At 37.0% G+C, this 26,152-nt stretch overlaps 2 protein-coding genes across 2 annotated transcripts in view; both read left to right on the top strand.

Annotated features, from left to right (window-relative positions):
- Nucleotides 1-1,105, top strand: part of LOC108252993 (zinc finger protein 82-like) — a 7,214-nt gene extending 6,109 nt beyond the window's left edge. Inside the window, exon 4 of the mRNA XM_026827270.1 lies at nt 601-1,105. Within this exon, the coding sequence (XP_026683071.1) occupies nt 601-821 (221 nt within the window). The 3' untranslated portion in view covers nt 822-1,105. The remainder of the gene's footprint in view (nt 1-600) is intronic.
- Nucleotides 1,106-5,348: 4,243 nt separating this feature from the next.
- Nucleotides 5,349-24,473, top strand: LOC108252992 (the record flags this gene model as incomplete). The annotated part of the gene is made up of 16 exons (XM_026827269.1): nt 5,349-5,687; nt 9,935-9,963; nt 10,465-10,704; nt 11,230-11,283; nt 11,378-11,574; nt 13,505-13,799; nt 14,214-14,359; nt 15,742-15,844; nt 17,394-17,690; nt 18,670-18,819; nt 19,143-19,341; nt 20,059-20,132; nt 21,310-21,499; nt 22,435-22,578; nt 23,401-23,472; nt 24,290-24,473. Coding segments are annotated over exons 1-16 (2,466 nt in total), but the record flags the coding sequence as incomplete, so codon positions are not given.
- Between the last annotated feature and the right edge of the window lie 1,679 nt (nt 24,474-26,152).

Genomic DNA, 26,152 nt, shown 5'->3' with positions numbered 1-26,152 from the left:
TATTTTCAAGCCCGGTTAACGGAAAAGGGTCTTCAAACCGGTACGGTGCCCTACCTTGATCGCCCTAAGGCCTCGCTTCGCTGCCTTAAGTCGATACTAAATTATTTAGGCTCTCATATTTTTTATAAGTAACGTTAACTACGTAATTGACTTTAGACTTTATTTTATTATTATTATTATTTATTTATTATTATTATTATCTATATTATATTATTATTATTATTATTATTATCTTATTATTATTATTATATTAATATTATTATTATTATTATTATTATTATTTTATTATTATTAATTACACTTATTTTGTCAAACTAAAAACATAAACGAAACTCAAATATTAGGCGAGTGAGGAAAAGTTTTCTCTCCCGCAGTCTCTGCAGCTGCACTCTGTGTATTTATGGTGATTTTAGCGATCAAAAATTGATCATATCTCAGGATCGGTTTAGATTTTCGCAAAATCCTTTCTTATTGCACACCTAGACCATAAAAGGAATATTCCTACCAAATTTCAGCTTTCTAGGTGTTGTGGTTCTAGAGATAGAGCGATCAGTGTGTGAAATGTGAATGAGTGAATGGATCTCGTTCTTATAATATAAGATTGCGAAACCTGCCCGGAAACGACCAGACCAACTTCGAAGTACAGATTCGTATGCTTTGAATGTACCTATCATACTCAATTCAGACATTCAATGCAGTATCACATTAGGACACACACGGGGGAAAAACCTTTTAAATGTAGTAATTGTAAATATGAAAGTAAATCTTCGGATCACCTGAAAAGACATTTCAAAATAGTTCATAGTGATGTAATGTTTTGATTTGTTCAAGTTACGCACATCTCAAGTTTTCATTGTCATAATTTCTTATATCTCTTGTTTATGTTCTCATTCTAATCTCTAGGAGTTTACAAAATTGGTATGTAACAACGGAAATAAAGTGGAACTAAACATAATCTAAAGGAAAAAAAAACACCTTTTTATTTTAAACTTGATATTTTTCTCAACACTTTTTTTTTAAAAACTTTCAATTTCATCTAATATAGAAAATGTTAATATCTAATGTATTTTTATAATTTCGAAAATATACTAATATAATAAGGAGATTTTTTCAAAATCTTATTTCTTTAGTTTTACCTAAAAGATTAATAATAATAATAATAATAATAATAATAATAATAATAATAATAATAATAATAATAATAATAATAATAATAATAATAATAATAATAATAATAATAATAATAATAATAATAATAATAATAATAATAATAATAATAATAATAATAATAATAATAATAATAATAATAATAATAATAATAATAATAATAATAATAATAATAATAATAATAATAATAATAATAATAATAATAATAATAATAATAATAATAATAATAATAAATTAAGTTCATGTGAAATCTAAGAATTTTAATTGTTCTCATAAAAACTAATAAAAAATACAAATATTGACCCTTTACTTTCATTTACACATTTCAGGTCTTATTCAGTGCAGAAAATGTGACTCCTTCGTTCAACAATCTTACTTGTTAAACCATTGCAAAATATGCCCATCCATGGCTAGAATTAATAGTGATTATAATTTTGTGTGTTTTGTTTGTGATTATCACACTCATAACAATCAAGCCATGCAATATCATATCAGAAGACACACGGGCGAGAACCCATTTAAATGTATCCACTGCTCGTATGAAAGTAAATGTAATTCCAATCTTAAAAAACACATTAAAATCCGGCACTCTAACTCATAATGTTTCACATCGCTTGCGTTACTCCAGAATTCTCTCAAATGTTAAATGAAACGATAAATAACGTATCTCTTTATCTAATGTCTCCGATATAAGCAAACATTGGTTTTTATTTCAGGCCATACTTCAAAAGATAATTACTTAATTTTTTATATAAGGTCTCCGATATAAACAAACAATGGTATTAAATTTATTTCAGATCATATTTCATGCAACAAATGCAAGAAGTTTATTGTACAAACCGATTTGTTAAATCATTGCAAAACATGCTCGTACATGGACAGACCTAATTCGGACTATAAATTAGTATGCTTTGCTTGTAATTACCATACACACTATAGCCATTCAATGCAATATCACATTAGAACACATACAGGGGAAAAACCATTTAAATGTAATCTCTGTACCTATAAAAGTAAGTCTACTTCTGATTTGAAGAGACATTTAAAAATACGACATGATGACATCTGTTTGTAATATGTCTATTGAATATTGAATATTTATTTATTGTGTTTCAGTTTACAATATCATTGTTTTTTCAAGTTTCTGCAAGAATAAATGTGTACTACTGTACTAGCTCTTATTCAATGTTTTTTTTTCAACTAGGTATACAATGTTTTTTCTGTAAGTTTCACACTAGCCTAGCACGCAGAAAATCCGAGATCTGTATCAATCTAGTCTATTCCGCGAAAGTGTGGACTAATGATAATAATCACTAGTGTAAGGTAGGTAGCCATCTGGAAAACAAAAGTACCCTACCTAGTGTAAAATTATTATCAGATTTATTGATTTCCTTACCTGTTTCAGACAATAGAGATTAATGATACACTTTTTTTTTTATTTCAGGTCATATTCAGTGCAACAAATGCTTCTTATTAATTGTACATTCTGACTTACTAATGCATTGCAAGACATGTCCGTCCGCGAATCGACCGACTTTCGATTATGGTTATGTATGTTTTGCTTGTAACTATCACACGCATGTGAGTCATGCTATGAAATATCACATTAGAATACACACAAAAGAGAAACCTTTGACATGTAGTCACTGTCCGTATAAGAGTAGATTTCCCTCGGATTTAAAAAGACACTTTAAAATCCGCCATTCCGACTGTGGAGATCTTTAAAAGAAATATGATGTAAATAATGGGATACCCGAGAATTTTTTAAACAGTGTAAAGTAATACGAATATGCTAACCTCGGTGGTGTACTGGTCAGTGTGATCCTCTTATGATCTGGGGGTTGTTGGTTTGAGTCCAAAGTTTATACTTATCACATTTTTATGATTATATATTTTACCAAAATATAATTACTTTTGAAATAAAATAAAGTTGTAGACTACATAAAGCAAAGTATACCATATCCCTGTTTTTATTATTTTATTTATGAATATAAATGATATAAAAAATCAAGGGTGATGACACCTAAAATCTACATTGGTAGCATAATATACCTCCTATAATTTATTTATTTCAGATTACATCCGATGTATACATTGCCGTTTTGGTATTTTCCAACCTAACCTTCTTCATCACAGCGCAGCTTGTCCTCATGTCCTTAGACCAAATTCTGAATTTAAATTTGTCTGTGTTGCTTGTAACTACCATTCCAACGCAAAGTATAGTATGGAGCGTCACCTTTTGACACATACGGGGCAGAATCCATTTAAATGTAGTGTTTGTTTATATGAAACCAAGCAAATGGCTAATTTACAAAGGCATGTCAAAATACGTCACACTTGAAAATGAGATTAATGTGATGAAAATTGTTAAATGCCCCCTAACTATACTCGTATAAGGAAGCTTCGTTCTTAAAGGAAATTCCTATTTGTATAGTAGAAGCTTGAAATTAATCTGAGGAATATGTGATGGATGTAAGTGGAGAAACTAATATATTCTCACACATACTAAAATGACTTCATCTTGCGTCTCTTCTGTGCAGTTTAAATTTGAACTTGTTCCTCTTCTTTGAAAGGGAAAATTATTCAAACTATTTGCAAATATTTAGTCAGCATTTACTTCTTAGGTAATATGGGCATCAACTTATGAAGCCCCAAACACAAATAGACTCAATGTTATGTATATCACTTGAGTTCTTGACTTATCCGTTTCTGATTTCATGTTTCAGAAACATTTACTTGCGTACACTGCCTCTCCTCTTCTCTCTTTCAATTTAATCTACTTGATCATTGCAAACAGTGTACCTCTATGAATAGGCCAGATGATACGTACAAATTAGTGTGCTTTGCATGCAACTATCACACCTACAGTTATCATAATATGCTATTTCATGTTACGTACATGTAAAAAAGAACACCACCAAAATGGCGTTCCGCGATTTTCTTTTTGTGTTTTGAAGCTCTCCTGTATTAGTTACTAGTAAATGAAATAATCGATTATGAGAAATGCCTCAGCGAATTTACTAATAAAACGATTTTTTTCTCTAATAATCCTTCATTCCATTTGGATTAATTTTAGACTAAATTGAGTTTTCTTTTTCAGATCACAGTTTGTGTAAGCACTGCCATTCTCAGTTATCACATCTTGATCTTCTCGATCACTGCAAGACATGTTCCTATATGATCCGACCCAATGCTAGTTACAAATTAGTTTGCTTCAAATGTGACTACCACACTAATGCCTCTCAAAATATGAAATTTCACATTAGAACTCACACGGGAGAGAAACCATATAAATGTAATTTTTGTAATTTCGCGTTCGCAACGTCTAGTAATTTGAAAAGACATGTTAATATAAACCACCATGACTTTAAATTATTCTAATTACTGATGTAATTTATTTACATAATACATCAAAAGTTCATTTCCTAATCGTAATCGATTTTGTAAGCATGCTCAATTGCTCAATGCCTGAATGCCTTGAAATGAAGAAAATTTGAAATTCTTTATCAATTTAATTTGTTATCCAATATCCTACTTTGTGTGTGTCAATTAATACATCAATACATTTATTATACCTACATAAAATATTGTAAATTTAAAAGAAATAGTAATGCCTGTTAAGTATCTGTATAGCAATAATAAAAAAAGCATTCCCGATTTAAAATATTCATCGTGTTTTTATAATCGACATCATAATATTCTCGTAAAGGCATGGATTTTTTCCGTACAACGTCAAGTTTAATACTCAAATTTTTATTAATGAATTTGTGTGCTCGATAATATATTTCCAATCTTTAAGTCATTTTGACTACTTACCGAAGTTTTTCTGCTTTATTTAACTTACCTAGTTATCCTTACAGCGTAGTTACCTATCCCTATAAATCTTTTACTAGTGAAAAATTTCTCTCCCCTCTCATTACAGATAACACGTTCTCGCCATTTTGCATCTACTGCAAAGCGGTCCTCTCGACGAATTTGAATGAACTGATCGAACATTGTCGAACCTGCAAGCCATTGTGGCTATGAATGTAACACTTCCAGTGCTTTAAAGAGACAAATTAGGAGATGGCATTAGTCCTGAGAATTAAAACAAATGTACGTATATGTCAACAGAGAACACGAGTCAGTAAGTCACTTAGTGAACCAGTTCCTAATCGTAATCGATTTTGTAAGCATGCTCAATGCCTGAATGCCTTGAAATGAAGAAAATTTGAAATTCTTTATCAATTTAATTTGTTATCCAATATCCTACTTTGTGTGTGTCTCTTCTTTTGGTGTAAAGTTGGTGTTTCTGCGGCGAGAAAAATTCTCCATGTTTCCCAAGTGTCTTGTTGTCATCTGATCAGGGGTTGGATTCAAGATAATGTCCAACACTCTCTCCTGTAGGAATACTCCCAGCATTTGGTGTTTCCCTAGTCTGTAAAGAGTATGTGTATGATAAGTGATGCTAATACGATTGCAGAACTGAAACGAGCTCTCGATGTGAATCAGTCAATGATTGACATCTCCGCGGACAGATTGCAGATACTTAACAGGCATTACTATTTCTTTTAAATTTACAATATTTTATGTAGGTATAATAAATGTATTGATGTATTATGTAAATAAATTACATCAGTAATTAGAATAATTTAAAGTCATGGTGGTTTATATTAACATGTCTTTTCAAATTACTAGACGTTGCGAACGCGAAATTACAAAAATTACATTTATATGGTTTTATGTATGTCTTACTGAACATACGAGCATACACATACATAGATAAATACAACACGAAGACTTTTTTCTATCTCAAAAAAGTGCGTTTTGTTAAATATTGTTGTATGTTGCCTACTAAGTTTCAAGTTTTTTTCTTTTGCTTGGATTAATTTTATATCGAGTCGGATTTTATATTTCAGATCAAAGTTTGTGTAAGCACTGCCATTCTCAAATATCACACCCTGATCTTCTCAATCACTGCAAGACTTGTTCCTATATGATCCGACCCAATGCTGCTTACAAATTAGTTTGCTTCAAATGTGACTACCACACTATTTATTCTCAAAACATGAAATTTCACATTAGAACTCACACAAGAGAGAAACCGTATCAATGTAGTTATTGTAATTTTACCTTCACTCAACCTAGTAATTTGAAGAGGCATATTAATATAAATCATGCTAATTAGTAATTAGTGATGGAATCTGTAATTTATGCAACATTCTTTTAGGAGGTATTATAAGTTGAATGCTGTGTGAATTAAATTTAATTACAATATAAATCATGCTAATTAGTGATGGAATCTGTAAGTTATTTTATTTTAGTAATTAGTGATGGAATCTGTAATTTATGCAACATTCTTTTAGGAGGTATTATAAGTTGAATGCTGTGTGAATTAAATTTAATTAGATTGTCTTAGTACGTACATGTAAAAAAGAACACTACCAAAATGGCGTTCCGCGATTTTTTGTGTTTTGAACAATTATGCTCTCCTGTATTAGTTACTAGTAAATGAAATAATCGATTATGAGAAAAGTCTCAGCGAATTTACTAATAAAACAATTTTTTTTCTCTAATAATCCTTCATTCCATTTGGATTAATTTTAGACTAAATTGAGTTTTCTTTTTCAGATCACAGTTTGTGTAAGCACAAAATTGAAACTTAGTAGGCAACATACAACAATATTTAACAAAACGCACTTTTTTTGAGATAGAAAAAAGTCTTCGTGTTGTATTTATCGATGTAGGTGTATGCTCGTATGTTCAGTAAGACATACATAGTATAGACTGTAACTTTCTCTGTTCAAAAATTATGTCGAATTCTCACATGCTTTGTTAAATCCTGAGACTGGATACACCGATATGAGCAAAGGTCGCATTTAAACGGTTTTTCTCCTGTGTGAGTCCTAATATGGTTCGCCATTCTTGAACTGAAAATCGAATGATAGTCACACTTATAGCACATAAATTTGTAGTCCGCATTAGGTCGATGCATATACGGACATATTCGACAGTGATCCAGTAAGTCTTTCGGTGAAAAATAAGAAAGGCAGTGTCTGCAACGAGTGTCACCTGCAATGTTGAAAACAATCTTAGAATGCTAACGAATCTGATACATTTCCCGCTTCGAGAGAAACGACATTTATGTAGTCCCGAAGATATAATAAATAATTATAATGAAAATATGAAGAAAAAAAGACATATTAATGTTTTAAATGAAAAATGGTGGTGTTTGATTTCTAGATATTTTATTGCCAATTGCTATCAGCATCGGTATGATAAATAATGCTGATAATGGATTTTATTTGCCTAGGATTAGGTGATAATGATAAATCATAAAATCACCCATCGCCTTAGTCATAAAACAGAGGCATGTAAAAAATCAATGTAAAATTCAGTAAATATGACGTATTTTTGTATGTCTCCTAAGTTGCCAGCTGGTTTTACATTCATAGCTACAAACATTGCATTGATATGGTTTCTCTCCGGTGTGAGTTCTAATATGATTTATCATATTATGATTATTGTAGGTGTGATAGTTGCACGCAAAGCAAACGTATTTGTGACTAAAATCTGACCTATCCATAGAGAGGCATCGTTTGCAATGATCAAGTAACTCAGCCTTTAAGAAAGAGTGGCGGCAGTGCACGCAAGAAAATGCATCTGAAATATGAAATCATACATTAATATTTATTTAAATTCAACTTGATAAGGAGAACCAAAAAGGCAGATATATTTTGCAGAACTTCAAAGAACTTATCAAGTTGACCCACAGAACTTATATATAATGACTGCTGAAACCCTCCAAGAGATTTATTTAAATTGTACATTTATAACCAGCCCAATGCGACTGGTTCACTAAGTGACTTACTGACTCGTGTTCTCTGTTGACATATACGTACATTTGTTTTAATTCTCAGGACTAATGCCATCTCCTGATTTGTCTCTTTAAAGCACTGGAAGTGTTACATTCATAGCCACAATGACATTTAAATGGTTTCCTTTCCGTGTGTGTTCTTATAATATAAGATTGATAGCTGATATACACATTCGATCTGAACATTATTAGTGTTTTAATTTTTAACTGCTTATGTACGAGTACTGTCGTGTTAGCAAACTTGCGGAAATATTAGAGATCTTAAGGTTTGAAACAAAATTAATAATTAACTAGCTAAACAAAATGTCCTCGTTTATAATGTCTGTACATCTGATACGTAAAAGCTGTCTTTTACGTGTTTTAATTTTAACTGCTTATGTACGAGTACTGTCGTGTTAGCAAACTTGCGGAAATATTAGAGATCTTAAAGTTTGAAACAAAATTAATAATTAACTAGCTAAACAAAATGTCCTCGTTTATAATGTCTGTACATCTGATACGTAAAAGCTGTCTTTTATTTCTCGTATGAGCAATAAGTTTGTAAGTTACAAACTCAGGACTGATGCCATCTCCTGGTATGCCTCTTCAAAGCGCTGGATGTTTTACATTCATAGCCACAAGGGCATCTATATGGTTTCTCTCCCGTGTGTGTTCTAACATGAAATAGCATATTATGATAACTGTAGGTGTGATAGTTGCATGCAAAGCACACTAATTTGTACGTTTAAAAGATCGTCTGAAATTAAAATGTGGTATTAGTGACGTTGTTTGCAGTAGAGCATTAGTTTATAAGAGGTAAAAGACGCAAGTATTGGCGTACACTGTTTGCAATGATCAAGTAAATCAAATTGAAAGAGAGAAGAGGAGTGGCAATGTACGCAAGTAAATGTTTCTGAAACATAAAATCAGAAACGTATAGGTTTTAGGAAATTTTAAGAAAAAAAAGTTGAAATTTAAAATTCATCTCCACAAATACCAAAACGAAGTAAATAGCACAAGATGACGTGACGCGACGATAAGATTCAATAAACACACCCATAGATTAAAAGGGAAAATTCAGTCTTCATGAAGGTGTAAATTATTTTTCTACGAGCTAAGAGCAAATCTCTCACAGGAAAAAATGCACTAATGACGTATCCTGGTGTGCCTCTTCAAAGCGCTGGATGTTTTACATTCATAGCCACAAGGGCATCTATATGGTTTCTCTCCCGTGTGTGTTCTAACATGAAATAGCATCATCACGAACCACTATCGAAAACACACTGGCAGGAAACCCTTTAAATGTGTGGTTTGCAAACAGTTCTTCGCGACTTATGGTGGCGCTTATCAGCACTTGAGGAGAACACATGGGCAGGAATCGTGTTCATCCCTGAAAGCTCTGCGTAAACCCCGAGGCCCTAAACCCAAACCTGACAGTACTAGATCCCTTAGGAAAAAGAAATAACGTGGCATACTTTTTTTTTTTACTTCAGTCTCTTTGCCCGTCTTCCTGCTCAATATTTTGTGCACGATGTATATGTATAAGTAATTTTGTAATTTGTAATAATGGCTTTTTATTTTTAACATTGTAGCAAACATCAAAATGCCCTCAGAAATGTAGATGGATTAGGCCAGCTGAAGCAAACACTTAAATTATGTATTAAAAATAACTAAAACCTGTATGATTAATTTAATCTTAAGAAATGTCTACTATTAGCACGTTGTCTTTAAGATACGTATAATGTATATTATAGATTTAAGATCCACTCTCTTAGAAGTTACCAACGTAACTTGGGAGAGCGTTATGTATTGTAATCATTTATTAAAAATAAACTAAAATTTTTGAAACTTGAAACACTACGGACAGTAGGTCGTTCGCGCCATTCTCTTTGAAAATCGATTCTAATTGTTCATTTTGCTCCCTTTGCACAGATGCATGCCTATGTATTCACTGCAACCAGGTCATTCCGTCCAACGAAGAAAGTCTAATCAAACATTGTGAGTCCTGCTCGCTCTCATTTTGCTCCCTTCGCACAGATGCATGCCTATGTATTCACTGCAACCAGGTCATTCCGTCCAACGAAGAAAGTCTAATCAAACATTGTGAGTCCTGCTCGCTTCAAATTTTTATTAATGAATTTGTGTGCTCGATAATATATTTCCAATCTTTAAGTCATTTTGACTACTTACCGAAGTTTTTCTGCTTTATTTAACTTACCTAGTTATCCTTACAGCGTAGTTACCTATCCCTATAAATCTTTTACTAGTGAAAAATTTCTCTCCCCCCAAATTTTTATTAATGAATTTGTGTGCTCGATAATATATTTCCAATCTTTAAGTCATTTTGACTACTTACCGAAGTATTTCTGCTTTATTTAACTTACCTAGTTATCCTTACAGCGTAGTTACCTATCCCTATAAATCTTTTACTAGTGAAAAATTTCTCTCCCCTCTCATTACAGATAACACGTTCTCGCCATTTTGCATCTACTGCAAAGCGGTCCTCTCGACGAATTTGAATGAACTGATCGAACATTGTCGAACCTGCAAGAGTATGATTCGGACGGATCCGTTTCGACACAAGTTTGTCTGCTATGCGTGCGACTACTTTTCGTACAACATCGGGTGCATGCGATCGCACATCCGGACCCACACGGGAGAGAAACCGTACGCGTGTGGACAATGCGCATTCCGATCCGCAAGCGTTGCCGGACTCCATTATCACCTAAAGAAGACTTATCACTAAACTATAAATAGAGGGGTATGAGGTTTGACGCAAAGTATTGTTGAATTGAAAGACTTTTGTGCAGCCAGGTGCACACGGGAGAGAAACCGTACGCGTGTGGACAATGCGCATTCCGATCCGCAAGCGTTGCCGGACTCCATTATCACAAGAAGAAGACTTATCACTAAACTATAAATAGAGGGGTATGAGGTTTGACGCAAAGTATTGTTGAATTGAAAGACTTTTGTGCAGCCAGGTGTTATGTACTACATAGTATGTTAGTGTCTTAATGTTTTTTTTTTTTTTTGTTATTATTATTATTTATTTTTTTAATAAATAATTTGAAGTTTGTTCTGTTTTATTAAATATGTACAAGTATATGCACAGTATTGTCATCTATTTAACCTAGTCTAAAATTAATCAATTCTAGACAGTTTCCCCTAGTGCCTTTCGTATTGATAACTAAATTCTATTTCTTCTCCCGATCCCGTTTTCTTTCCAGACTTGATTTGCATTCATTGCCACAACTACGTCACTGGCGACAACTACGTCACCGGTGAGAATCTCTCCGATCTGAAGGACATTCTCGAACATTGCCGATCTTCGATAACTAAATTCTATTCCTTCTCCCGATCCCGTTTTCTTTCCAGACTTGATTTGCATCCATTGCCACAACTACGTCACTGGCGACAACTACGTCACCGGTGAGAATCTCTCCGATCTGAAGGACATTCTCGAACATTGCCGATCTTGCGCGAGCATGGCTCGGCCCGATCGGCTACTCTTCAAGTACGTGTGCTTTGCTTGCACGTATCACTCGTACAACGTGGGCAACTTTAAGACGCATGTACGGACACTCCCTCTATCAAACCTTTTGAAAATAAAAAAAGTCCTTTAGTTATTCCTATACATTAAGTTCGAGTTTTTACTTTGCTATAATGGGGCTCAACCACTTTTTTTTTTCTTCGCTGATAAAGGAAGTTCGAAACACGCTGATTTCAATAGAAATGCAGTCTAAACAGTTGCCAGTCTGCCAAGTTAGCTTGGTTGGTAGCGCGTCTGCCGTGTAAGCGCTAGGCCGCAGGTTCGATTCCCGCCCGGGTCGGATTTTATCCTGAACAGATAATGTTCGTTCTCGGAACGGCTAGCTTTCTCCTATCCTGTCTTCCTTCTCTCTTCGATTTCGAGACGATAAGACCTTAGCAGTTACAGTTCCCTCTATCAAACCTTTTGAAAAAAAAAAAAGTCCTTTAGTTGTTCCTATACATTAAGTTCGAGTTTTTACTTTGCTATTATTCATTGAAGTTTTTGGTTTGTTCTAAATTCTCAAACTGTCTTGTTTAGAACTGCCCAGGTTTGAAATGTAAAGACTGCAAATACAAGTACAATTACTTTGACTTCCAATTGAAATAGACCATTTGAGAAACTGGACTGGAATGTCACTGTATGCCAGTGGTGTTTATACAAGGCCAATAACTAGACTGCCTACTGGCCTAATGTTATTTCCCAGAGAGATATCTATCTAGAAAAATCATAATAATCTTCCAATAAAAGCCAAAAAAAGCAAGGCCTAGCTACAATTCCCAATTCTACTGCATCATCCAATTTAGTCGTCTATTTTTAGATTTGACAATCAAAAAATGAAGAACACATGTTTTTTATTCTGTTATCAATGAAATAAATTAATGCTCAGGTGGTGTCTCCATTGCAATGCAAAGAATGTCTGGGATGATGTCACATTCAAGTATATTGTGTTAGTTTAGGTACCTACCCGATTGTACTAGAGTAGGTCTAAAATAAATTAATGCTCAGGTGGTGTCTCCGTTGCAATGCAAAGAATGTCTGGGATGATGTCACATTCAAGTATATTGTGTTAGTTTAGGTACCTACCCGATTGTACTAGAGTAGGTCTATCAAGGCCATATTTTGGTCATTGCACTTGTCTTGTTGTCGTCTGGTCCAGAGTTCCCTTAGTAAATAGGTACTTACATAGGAGAATAGAATAAAGGTACCTTGTTTACACTGCCAGCATAGAACTAAAAAAAAAGGGTTGTATTTTTAAATATGTATTTGTAAGTTTATCAAAATAGATGCATTTTATATAGGTAGGTATATAATTATACTGTACCGTACCAGTTCACCTGACTTTGTCATTTGAGGGGGGGGGGGGGGGGGGATAGATGCATTTTATATAGGTAGGTATATCATTATCTTTTACTGTACCAGTTCACCTGACTTTGTCATTTGAGGGGGGGGGGGATAATAGGTTGTATTTTTTTAATATTATCAAGTAGATTATCAAGAGATATCAAGATAATAGTAAGATTATCAAAATAGATGTACCTATGTATTTTATAGGTAGGTATCTATTTTGCACTGTACCAGTACACCTAACCTTGTCATTTTCTGGGACCCATGCTGCCTTTACTGACCAATACTGCCTATTACTGTGTATTTCTTATGGTCATTCAATTGGCATGGTCAGTGGAAGTTTTTGTTTTTTTTTTTTTTTTTTTTTTTTTTTTGGGGGGGGGGGGCGGCTAGGAATATCTGTAGCTGGTGATTCTTTATTAAATTTGTGTTTGATCTACTGTTTGTGTTTGATTCTACTTTATTTATGTTTGATTTTTCATTGCTCCATGGAACCATTTGCTCAAAAGACCCATTAAAACCAATAGTTTACCTACTTTTTTTTACTTGCTCTAGGTGGTAGGTCGTTCGCATTAATTCAATTAAATAAAAAATTAACCTTTTTTTCCCACGTTTTCTCCCTCCAGGGTAAGCTCATCAAGTTGTTCTCCCGTCAGTTGGTGACGAAGGCCAAGCTAGGTCTGGTCGGCGGGGTCCCATCCCTCCGACAATGGCTCCAGGTAGTCGGCCTGAGTCCGGACTCCATATCTAAACTGTGCGCGCGCATATCAACCCTAGAACATCTGCGTGACCGGTCTGAAGCGGAGATACGGAACATTTTGACCTCTCCGGTGTCACCGCCGGGGGAGGATGTAGCCGGCACTTGTGACGAGGAACTGAGAAGACTTACCCATGCCTTACATAATTTAAAACACTATACAGGTAAGATAGGTGTGGTTGTGATGAGGCTCTCAGCTTCAGCACAATTAAAACATGATTTAAATTTAGATTTTAGATGATTATTGAAATATGGATATTGATTGCAAAAGATGCACTTTAATGCTACATGTTACATATTCCCAAACGTGTGAAAATGTTTTGTTGGCCTTTTTTTCGTCAGCCTCTCAATCAGACCTAGCTAGGTGATTGCTATGGGCTGAAATTTGTTTTTGGCTACAAAAATTTTACGAGTGGATGCCCTTTGTGCTCAACCTTCGCTACTTCGTAAGCAAGGGAAATTTCAGGCTGGTATCCTCCCTGTTAAAGTCCCCCAGTCAGACTTTAATTTGATTTGATGGATTGATTGATGATACATGGATTGATTGATGATTGATGATACTTATTTCCCTCCCTCAGAGATTCTTCTTCGCGATGACACCGAGTTTCACCAGCCTCCCTCCTCTCACACGACCTCTTCTCATCATCTCGACAACGGCACTGACACCTACCCGCTCTATTGGGACTCCTGGGACCGCTCGGCACGCTCCCTGCGCGACCCGAGTGTAAGTACCCTGATTTGACCTAAATATGTGCATTTGCGAAGGTAGTGAATCAAAACCAAGGGAGAAATTATCATTCCCAATCAGCCTGTTCAATATTAATAACGTTTTTAAAAAGAGGTTTGACAGAGGGAACTGTAACTGCTATGGTCTTATCGTCCCGAAATCGAAGAGAGAAGGAAAACAGGATAGGAGGAAAGCCAGCCGTTCCGAGAACGAACATTATACCATCAGGATAAAATCCGCCCCGGGCGGGAATCGAACCCGCGGCCCTGCTCGCTCATGGCAAGACCGAACCCATTCCGGCACAAGTTCGTCTGTTTTGGGTGTGACCATTACTCGTACAGCAAGACGACGATGAGAAACCATTTCCGTCAGCACACGGGCGAGAAACCTTTTAAATGTTCGCTCTGCGGACAGTTTTTCACCAGCTCTGCCGCGCTTTCTATGCATACGAAAAGGACGCACAGGACGGTGGTTTCTCAAGTGAAACGGTTTGTGTAGTGACGACTAGGACCACCAGACCAGCCACAGTTAATATAAAAAAAACTAGTCACAGTTCATATAAGTACATCTCAGTATTCTCAGTTCTTAAACAGTCACCGTCAGGGAAAGGCCCGTTCCCCCTTGTCGTTCGGAAAAAAATCGTGTCGTGTGTAGGGGGAACACTCTCATTTAAATTACATTGCCTACAAGGACATTTTGTGTCGTTCGTGAAAAAATCGTGTTGTGTGTAATGGGAACACTCCCATTTAAATGACATTGCCTACAAGGACATGAAAAAAAAAAAAAAAATCTGATGAAACTCACGACAAGTGGGGACGGACCTGAAGACGACACAGTGGCATTTCTTCAGTGGATGCGAAATTCAGTTCTTCGTGTCGTGTGTAGGGGGAACACTCTCATTTAAATTACGTTGCCTACAAGGACATTTTGTGTCGTTCGTGAAAAAATCGTGTTGTGCATGTGTAATGGGAACACTCCCATTTAAATGACATTGCCTACAAGGACATAAAAAAAATCTGATGAAACTCACGACAAGTGGGGACGGACCTGAAGACGACACAGTGGCATTTCTTCAGTGGATGCGAAATTCAGTTCTAACTCTATTATGAATCTCCCTTTTTCGCCAACAAATAAAATGAAAAGTGTTCATTGTACCTAACTGTGTATTGTATTTATTATTATTATATTACACTTTATTAGGATTTTACAATGTTTTTTACAATACAATATTTACAAACAGGTACACAAAAGTGGATGCGAAATTCAGTTCTAACTCTATTATGAATCTCCCTTTTTCGCCAACAAATAAAATGAAAAGTGTTCATTGTACCTGACTGTGTATTGTATTTAATTTTTCTAACTGATAACCATTTTTTCAGGTGCTCAGAAATGGCAACAACAGAGGAAATTTTAACAAAGGAGGTCTTATCGTCCCGAAAAGATCTAAACATGAAGATGGCCAAAATCAGATCACAAACTCAAGCCAATACACAACATCTCCCCCCTTAGAAACAGATGTAATCACTTTTTCTTCTCCTTCTTCTTCTTCTTGTCCTCCTTCTTCTTATTCTTCTTCTTCTTTTAGCTTTTCGACGTAGGAAGTGCTCAGAAATGGCAACAACAGAGGAAATTTTAACAAAGGAGGTCTTATCGTCCCGAAATCGAAGAGAGAAGGAAGACAGGATAGGAGAAAGTCCAGCCGTTCCGAGAACGAACATAATCCCTTCAGGATAAAATCCGTCCCGGGCGGGAATCGAACCTTACAAGTTAGACACGCTACGAACCAAGGCTGGTAACTAGGCTGGCGTTTTTGTTAAGAGGTTTGACAGAGGGAACTGTAACTGCCAAGGTCTTATTATCGTTCCGAAATCGAAGACAATAGGAGAAAGCCAGTTGTTCTGAGAACGAACAATATCCGTTCAGGATAAAATCCGCCCCGGGCGGGAATCGAACCAGCGGCCTAGCGCTTACAAGGCAGACGCGCTACCCTCTGGCGGTTTTGACTTCAACAACTTCAAAGTCAAAGCTCTTTTCAAACCAATAACATTCAAACGCCGTATTATTTCAAGAGAACGCAACGTGCCTTGCATTATTTAACAAAAGTCCTGCCAGTTTTTCAAAGTATTTTAACCGGACATTTTACTGCCAAAAAACAGCTGTTCTCAGTTCTGTTGTCTGTTCATTTCCTAATCGTGACCGCTTTTTGGCGGTTTTCGGTGTAATTTAACAATATATTGTAAATGTAATGTAAAATGTATGTATATCCAATTTCTTTGTGTTATTATGTCACAACTTTGGTGCTCACTGCAGCATTGTAGGATTTTCCCAATATCTCAATAATCCTATCACCCAATGTTTACCTACCATGCTGGCACCGGTCACTATGCGCATTTATATGTCATAGCTACTCATTTTCCTCACGAGGCTGAGTGGGCCTGTTATTATAAGGTTAGGTTAGATACAAAAAGGAGCTTTTCTTTTCCACGGACTTGACTTCTGCATAATTACCATTAAATATAGGTACTTCTGTACAATTACGTAATAATAATAATAATAGACTCTTGAGTGGAAGGCAACCACTAGGCGAGGTTAACGCCTTAGGCGTTCTCTACCACCTAACCCTTAGAGCTCCATTATTATGTGGTCAAATTCTCAAATAAATGAGGATAAAATTCCATACCTCGGCTGGGATCGAACCCACGCCCTCCTGATTACCAGGCGAGCGTCTTGACCACTAGCCACCGGGGCAGGTTTAATGCTCCATGTTACATATTCCCAAACGTGTGAAAATGTTCTGTCGGCCTTTTTTTCGTCAGCCTCTCAATCAGACCTAGCCAGGTGATTGCTATGGGCTGAAATTTGTTTTTGGCTACAAAAATTTTACGAGTGGATGTCCTTTGTGCTCAACCTTAGCTACTTCGTAAGCAAGGGAAATTTCAGGCTGGTATCCTCCCTGTTGAAGTCCCCCAGTCTAGACTTTCATTTGATTTGATGGATGGATTGACTGATGATACTTATTTCCCCTCCTCAGAGATTCTTCTTCGCGATGACACCGAGTTTCACCAGCCTCCCTCCTCTCACACGACCTCGTCTCATCATCTCGACAACGGCACTGACACCTACCCGCTCTATTGGGACTCCTGGGACCGCTCGGCACGCTCCCTGCGCGACCCGAGTGGACCCGAACATCCGCGAAGTTCGGACTCGAGTCGGACCGACTCGGGCCGAAGTGAGATCCCAAGTGATTCGGGTAGTGGCGAGCTGTACAGTTCGACCAATTGGATTTACGCCTCATCGACGCCGTCGACCCCGCCTGTCTTCTGTAAAAGTAAGAACAATAACACATTAGAACGCGCTTGCTTACCACATAGAAGGTCCCGGGTTCGATTCCTAGAGTTGACCAAAAATTCGTCTTCAACCAGCACCTAATATGGAAAGAAGGGGGAATAGTTGAGAACTTAAGGGCCTGCCTAGTTAGATTGGAGGCCTTAGAAGTCCTAGGCCGCGGATTTCCGCCCGGGGCGAACTTTATCCTGAACAGCTAAAGGCTCGTTCTCGGAACGGCTGGCTTCCTCCTATCCTCCCTCCTCTCTTATTTCGGCACGATACGACCTCAGTAGTTGCAGCTCCCTCTACCAATCCATCAAACTAAATAAATAAATACAATAAAAAAATAATAAATAATTAAATAAAAATAGAACCCAATTTTTATTACCTTGATAGGAACATTAAAATAGAATATATGTACCTTGTTTATCCTGCTCGAATGAGACTAAAAAGTCCCTAAACTGAGACTAAAAGACACCTAAAACATTAGGTGTTTTTTACAATTTCATAAACTCAAAATAGAAACCCACTCTGTAATTTTTTTTTTTTTTTTTTTTTTAAAAATTTTATCTTCTTATTACCTAGCTCTTTGTAAGCTTTTGATTTTTTTTTTTTTTAGAGGTTTGACAGAGGGAACTGTAACTTCTATGGTCTTATCGTCCCGGAATCGAAGAGAGAAGGGAGACAGGATAGGAGAAAGCCAGCCGTTCCGAGTTGATAGTATGACACCATAGTCTTATCATTTTGTCTCCCACCAGGACACTTCATCTTCATATATCCGAGGAGACTCTCTCCTGAAATATTCGTCAATCTTGAGCCCCTCGGATACACACACATGCAGCTCGATTAGGACACTTCATCTTCATATATCCGAGGAGACTCTCTCCTGAAATATTCGTAAATCTTGAGCCCCTCGGATACACACACATGCAGCTCGCAAAATAGAACCCAATATACGAAATATTCTTCTCTCTTCACAGATGATAGAAATGTGATAAAGTTCCCCACGACCCCGACCCCTCGCAAGAAGCATGATACGGGCTTGACCACGCCCACCCTTTTACCCGAAGCCACGCCCCTCACCAAATCCAAATCTCACGAGTCTCAACTAGCCAATAAAATCGATAATGGTAAGAAATAGAATAAAATACACCTAAGCCCTATTTTATTATGCCCCTCTGTGCGCGAAAAGGCAGCACAGCTCTCTGCTTTACCACAAAGAATTTATGATTTGACTAGCTGAATTTCGTCGCTTTGCACCGGAATCCCGCTAGTTCATCCCGAGGCATGGCCAAACTTGTAGAAAAGGCATGGCCGAACTTAAGTACCTCCGCCCCCTAATTTTCTGAAGAACTCATGGAAATTTTCTGGAATAGTCATGGAATTTCATTGTGGGAAAAGCGTATAAACCCCGCTTTTATCTATTTTTTAAAAATTTTCTTCTCTAATTCAGGTATCACGGAGCTCCAGTGTATTAAGTTACGGCGGGGTCGTCTCCCCACAGAGCCGTCACTGATGGGTCAAATATCTCCCCTGCCGTCTAGTCCGGTCAAGTCTCCGCCACTGAGCTGTGCTTCGTCCGATCATCGTTCGGACGGCGAGGATACCTCGTCGTATAAATCCGTGGGCAGTAACCTTCAGGTAAGTAACCAGTCGACACTGAATTTATTTATTTAGATTTCAGACGCTTTACTGGTTATAATTCAATGTACACAAATGCCAGCCTAGTTAGCTTAGTTGGTAGTGCGTCTGCTGGAAACTTGCTACAAAAAATTAGCTTTCACAATGCTTGCAATCCACAAATGATCAGTGATCAGTGTTATTATAGGGTTAAATTGAACACACAAAGGGGCTTTCTTTTTCATTGTTGTGGCTTCTGACCAATTATCTACTACTTTGTTGGATAACATAGCTGATTTCTGATTATTCAATAATTACTTACCCTCTTTCAGAAACATGAGTAGTGACATACCTACCCACTATTAGGTAGGTATCTAATGAAAAGAGGTATGTAAGTACTAGGAAATGAAGAAATCATACAATGCCAGGCAGGCAATGTTACATGTCCCTGTTCCCCATTATTAGGTACCACCGTTAAATTTTGCAAAAGGAAAATACATGTTGATTTAGCTAGGAGGCTGTGTTCACAAACAGGGCTAGTCACAGGTTTGATATCATATTCACCCGGACTAAACATTATCCTAATCAGATGAGGTTTGTCCTTGGAATGGCTGGTTGTCTCCTATCCTGTCCTTTCTTTGATTTTGGGAAAATGGGACAAGGTATGTAGGTAAGACAAGATGAAATAGGTACCTAGGTAAATAAATGGCACAAAAATTGCTCATTACAAATTTCACTTAAACTCATGCACATCGCTTCTTCAAAACGTTTAAAATGAAAGCCACGTGCGACTATTGTGATAAACAGATGCTGATTGAAACGGGTAAGTGAGAACAGATTTTCCTTCATGTCTTTCTTCTCTCTTCGATTTCGGGACGATAAGAGACCTCCTTTGTTACTGTCCCATCTAACAAACCTTTTGAAAACAAAACAAAAAAAAAATCCTTTCGCCATAAAGTCTAAACAGTTGCCAGTCTGCCGAGTTAGCTTGGTTGGTAGCGCGTCTGCCGTGTAAGCGCTAGGCCGTAGGTTCGATTCCCGCCCGGGTCGGATTTTATCCTGAACAGATAATGTTCGTTTTCGGAACGGCTAGCTTTCTCCTATCCTGTCTTCCTTCTCTCTTCGATTTCGGGACGATAAGACCTTGGTAGTAGCAGTTCCCTCTATCGGACAGATTGGAACGGTTGAGAACACAGTGCGCCACCAGTGCGGAACTTACGCAGCATGAAATCCGTACCATTGAGGTAAGTATGTTGTACACATTCCACTACCTGGTATTTGTTCAGAAGTCATGTCAATGGAAACTTGCTACAAAAAATTAGCTTTCACAATGCTTGCAATCCACAAAATATGATCAGTGATCAGTGTTATTATAGGGTTAAATTGAACACACAAAGGGGCTTTCTTTTTCATTGTTGTGGCTTCTGACCAATTATCTACTACTTTGTTGGATAACATAGCTGATTTCTGATTATTCAATAATTACTTACCATTGAAGTTTTTGGTTTGTTCTAAATTCTCAAACTGTCTTGTTTAGAACTGCCCAGGTTTGAAATGTAAAGACTGCAAATACAAGTGTCACAAGGACTGTCAACCCAAGGTACCGCTATCTTGCGGTCTGACGCAGGAAATAGTGTCTATCCGTATACCAACCACGCACAACGTTTCTTAACCCAAGTGTCTTATATTTGCTCCCAGGTTTGAAATGTAAAGACTGCAAGTACAAGTGTCACAAGGACTGTCAGCCCAAGGTGCCGCCATCTTGCGGTCTGACGCAGGAAATAGTGTTTATCCGTATACCAACCACGCACAACGTTTCTTAACCTAAGTGTCTTATATTTGCTCCCAGGTTTGAAATGTAAAGACTGCAAGTACAAGTGTCACAAGGACTGTCAGCCCAAGGTGCCGCCATCTTGCGGTCTGACGCAGGAAATATTGTCTATCCGTATACCAACCACGCACAACGTTTCTTAACCCAAGTGTCTTATATTTGCTCCCAGGTTTGAAATGTAAAGACTGCAAGTACAAGTGTCACAAGGACTGTCAGCCCAAGGTGCCGCCATCTTGCGGTCTGACGCAGGAAATAGTCGATGTCTACAAGGAGATGCTGTCCAACGGACATCCGTGCTTCGCCCCTAGTCAGTCACCCAACCTGGGCCGACCCTCGCCTAACCATGTCATGTCCCGCAGGTAACCTAACCCTAACCCTAACCCTGACCCTGACCCTGACCCTGAGGGATCATAGAGAGCACCTAATCTAATCCTAAAACCCAATGGGGCTCAACCAAATGACAATTTTTTTCGAGATAGAGTCCTTTTCCGATGTAAAAGTACCCAAAAAGTGCATTGGCGCACTCAAAAACATCATAAACGGTCCCTAAATCCCCTAAAATGTCGCTCAAAGGTCGCAAAAAAATAACGTTGAAGCAGCCATGGTTTACGACCTCGCATGAACTACCCAAGGTGCCGCCATCTTGCGGTCTGACGCAGGAAATAGTGGATGTCTACAAGGAGATGCTGTCCAACGGACATCCGTGCTTCGCCCCTAGTCAGTCACCCAACCTGGGCCGACCCTCGCCTAACCATGTCATGTCCCGCAGGTAACCCTAACCCTAACCCTAACCCTGACCCTGACCCTGAGGGATCATAGAGAGCACCTGAAAATATCTTCCAACTTCCATGTTTAAACTCCTTGTCTTATATCAGCTCCCACCTAGCCTAAGGGAAACTACCCGTATTATGACAAAATTTCAATTTTTGTCTTTATCCATCCTGAAACTTGATTGATGCATTTGCTCCACTTTACACTTAGAGTTGAGGCAATTCTTCAAGTAAACTATGATTAAGGGATATATATCCATTCTTATATTGATGGTGTTTGGATTTTGTCCTCTTTTGGATATGTCTCTATTGATCATATCCTTCCACCGCAATCGCGGTCTTCCTCTTCTTCTTCTTGAGGACAAAATCCAAACACCATCAATATTCATCAGAAATATAATGATAGAATATGGTGGAGAGGCTTTGTACACAGCCGACCCGTACCCTGGTCCTCATTTTTTCTGCTCTATGATTTTAAAACATGACCCAAGTAAGCGCAACTGATCTATTGTTCTATTATATTATTGCAGGATTGGTAATGGGCTGAGTATACCCCGAGGCTGGTTGTGTTATCTGGCACCCGAGATAATGCGAAGTCTGCGCGCGCATCAGAAATATGAAGACGAAGAGTTGCCTATTAGTAAGGAGAGTGATGTGTATGCTTTCGGGTGAGTTAAATGCCTTTGTTTATTCGGTACTTGTGCAGAAGTCACGTCCGTGGAATATTGCTACCAAAGGAACTGGCACAAACGAGCAGTAACCCTGGTTATTATAGGGTTAGGTTAAACGCAAGAAGGAGTTTTCACAATTAGAGCAGTGATTAGTGTTATTATAGGGATTTGATGAGATGATATCCATTCTTATAGCTTCAGATTCAGAGTGAGTTGTGACATTTTTGGTTGATTTTTCGAGTGAGTTTTCAAGTCTTCGTGTCCTCTCCGTGTTTTCAGATCGAGCAAGGTTAAATACAAAAGGAGCTTTTCTTTTCCACGGACGTGATTTCTGCATAATTACCGTTTCTTCCTCTTTGAAAAAGTTGTTTCTTTAAAAAAAGTCCTTTTAAAATGAAAATTCAAAGTTCATGTACCGCTGCGAACGTATTTTAACACAGTTAAAGCACCTAACCGGAAAGGAAAGTTCAGTTAGAAAGATACTTTTTCTTGTTTAATTTTCCTTTATTATATTTTCGCAATACATTGTACAAAAAATATACAATATAGGTAGAAATTTAATTTTTTCTTTATCACATCATTACTTATGTCTTCTGTTATGCCACTTCATAACTTGAATTTTGGTGGCTTGTGGTCGTAATGGTGGAGAGTGTTTAGACGTTTTCCATTTTATACCGATCGACCATATTGTAGCTACTGATTTACAGACATACATATAAACAACGACTTCAAGTTTATGGTGTGTGTGATGTAATGTGTGATACGTTTTGGAAGTAAACTTGAAGATTTGAACATCCATCGGTTTGTTTTCTATTTCAGAACGGTGTGGTTTGAGTTGCTATGTGGGGAGTGGCCATTCAAGGATCAATCCCCGGAGAACGAACATGTTGAGCACCTTTGCTTCAATGTTTTTTTTTTATGTAAAAAAGTATCAATCACCTGAAAATATCTTCCAATTTCCATGTTTAAACTCCTTACCTTGTCTTATATCGGTGGTGTGCCTCGGTGGTGTAGTGGTCAAAGCGCTCGACTGGTAAACAGGAGGGCGTGGGTTCAATCCCAGCCGAGGTATGGAATTTTATCCTCAATATAATTTGAGAATTTGATCACAATAATAGTAGTAGCCTACTGCTGGAGTAAAGGGACTTTACAGTCCTATGCGAGCAGTATAAATAAGCACTAAGTACTATTATTATGTATTATATCAGCTCCCACCTAGCCTAAGGGAAACTACCGGTATTATGACAATTTCAATTTTTGTCTTTATCCATCCTGAAACTTGACTGATGGCATTTGCTCCACTTTACACTTAGAGTTGAGGCAATTCTTCAAGTAAACTATGATTAAGGGATATACATATATCCATTCCGATATTGATGGTGTTTGGATTTTGTCCTCTTTTGGATATGTCTCTATTGATCATATCCTTCCACCGCAATCGCGGTCTTCCTCTTCTTCTTCTTCTTCTTCTTCTTCTTCTTCTTCTTCTTCTTGAGGACAAAATCCAAACACCATCAATATTCATCAGAAATATAATTATAGAATATGGTGGAGAGGCTTTGGACACAGCCGACCCGTACCCTTGGACGGAACGACTTAAGATTTGATGAGATGCTATCCATTCTTATAGCTTCAGAGTGAGTTGTGACATTTTTGGTTGATTTTTCGAGTGAGTTTTCAAGTCTTCGTGTCCTCTCCGTGTTTTCAGATCGAGCAAGGCAACGCTCCCCGACTCGAGTTCCACGTCCAGCTGTAACTCTTCTGCCGCCGCGAGTCCCGCTCTCCCCCCTCCCTGTACCCCTATATATAAGCACGATGTCCAGCAGTTCCACTTTCCCGATGTAGTTAGCACGGAATCCGCCAGTGTTGCCTCTACACTCATACATTCCCAGGTATAAAACTAGTAAAATTAATATTAGAAAATCCACATAATATGCTCTTGTATAAGTAAAATTGAATTGAATTAAGTTTAAATTTGATTCACAAAAGACCAGTTGCGCTAACTTGGGTGAGGTTTCAAAGTCAAAGGGCAGAAAAAAATGGGGAACTATTGAATTTTTCTTTTTTCTTCTACGACTTCTAGATCCGGAAGTAAATGGATTTAAAAATGCCGGTAAATCTTAAACTCTGACGTGATGGAATACGTTCCCGTAGGCGATGACGTCACATCAAATGTCCCGAGCAAAGCTCCCTTGCAGGCAACACATTAATGTGTTTTGTGCGCCAGCATTTTTGCGTAAACTTTGACGTCACTAGTGTCTTTACTCTTTGAACGTTTTCATAAAAAAATGAATTTAAAGTTCGGAGTTTTGGCCTCAGATTTTGATTTTTCACAACTTTTTTTTTTCGTAGGAATCAACCTTTTATTAATATTTTTTACCCAAATGCAACTACCAAGGTTCTAATTTTTTTAATTTTTGCTTTTCTTCTTCGTGTGTTTCCGGCAGGACTCGGACAAGACGATGATAGGCACGACGGGAGGCGGGGGCGTGGTCAACAGATAATAATAATAATAATAAATTAGTACAAACATAGGTAGGTTTAACATTAAAAGGATGGAAAAAATTATATGTAAAAGGGAGTTATTAATATGTAGTATTAGCCAACAAAGAGGTTACCACAGAAGATACCACAATATACATATTTTTGCTGCTTGTTTTGGTGAGGCTTTCATTTTGAAGAGCTGAAAAATGAGGAATTGCAACTACAACTTCGAGATCCGGAGATAAATCGATGTTTAAAATACTGGACTTCATTTCGCATTTATAGACTCGAAAAAAAAAAACATATGATTTACTTGAAAGTCATTCTTGATTCTTGAAAATCCTATCTTGAATGTTTTCAATAATTTGTATTGTTCCCGTCGTCGGTAACAGAATATGGGTTGTAATATGTTAAAATCTGTTAAATTCTTCCATAAATCGATGTTTAAAATACTGGACTTCATTTCGCATTTATAGACTCGAAAAAAAAAACATATGATTTACTTGAAAGTCATTCTTGATTCTTGGAAAATCCTATCTTGATTATCTTGAATGTTTTCAATAATTTGTATTGTTCCCGTCGTCGGTAACAGAATATGGGTTGTAATATGTTAAAATCTGTTAAATTCTTCCAACAGAACACCCAAATAAGCACCATTCAATAGGATAAGGAAAGTCGTGTGATGTTCACACCAGATTTTTTTTTAGTTTCTACCTAACCAAAAATGATCTCAGGAGTTTGTGTAATAATGTAAAAAAAAATATTGGATCAATTCCTATAAGAGTAATAGAAAGTGAAAATATTGGATCGATCCCAAATTCCCAATATAAATTCTTCATTTAACAAAGTAAACAAATCATAGAACATAAGTACCAAAATAGAAAATTTTCATTTCTCGTTTCTAGACTCGAAAAAGGCATTTGATATGGTCGTCTATAATTTTCCCATATCTTTAATTTTCAATAATTATATTGTTTTGTTAATTTGTTTGGTTCCTGTCTGTGTTATGTCATCAGGGTATGGGCTACTTGCACGCTCGCGGCATTCTACACAAGGATTTGAAAAGCAAGAACATTTTCATCGAGAA

Source organism: Diaphorina citri, unplaced genomic scaffold (genome assembly GCF_000475195.1).
Source record: "Diaphorina citri unplaced genomic scaffold, Diaci psyllid genome assembly version 1.1 scaffold1108, whole genome shotgun sequence".
Lineage (NCBI taxonomy): Eukaryota > Metazoa > Arthropoda > Insecta > Hemiptera > Psyllidae > Diaphorina > Diaphorina citri.
Note: the sequence above shows the minus strand (reverse complement) of the source record. Positions and strands in the feature narration are given on the sequence as shown.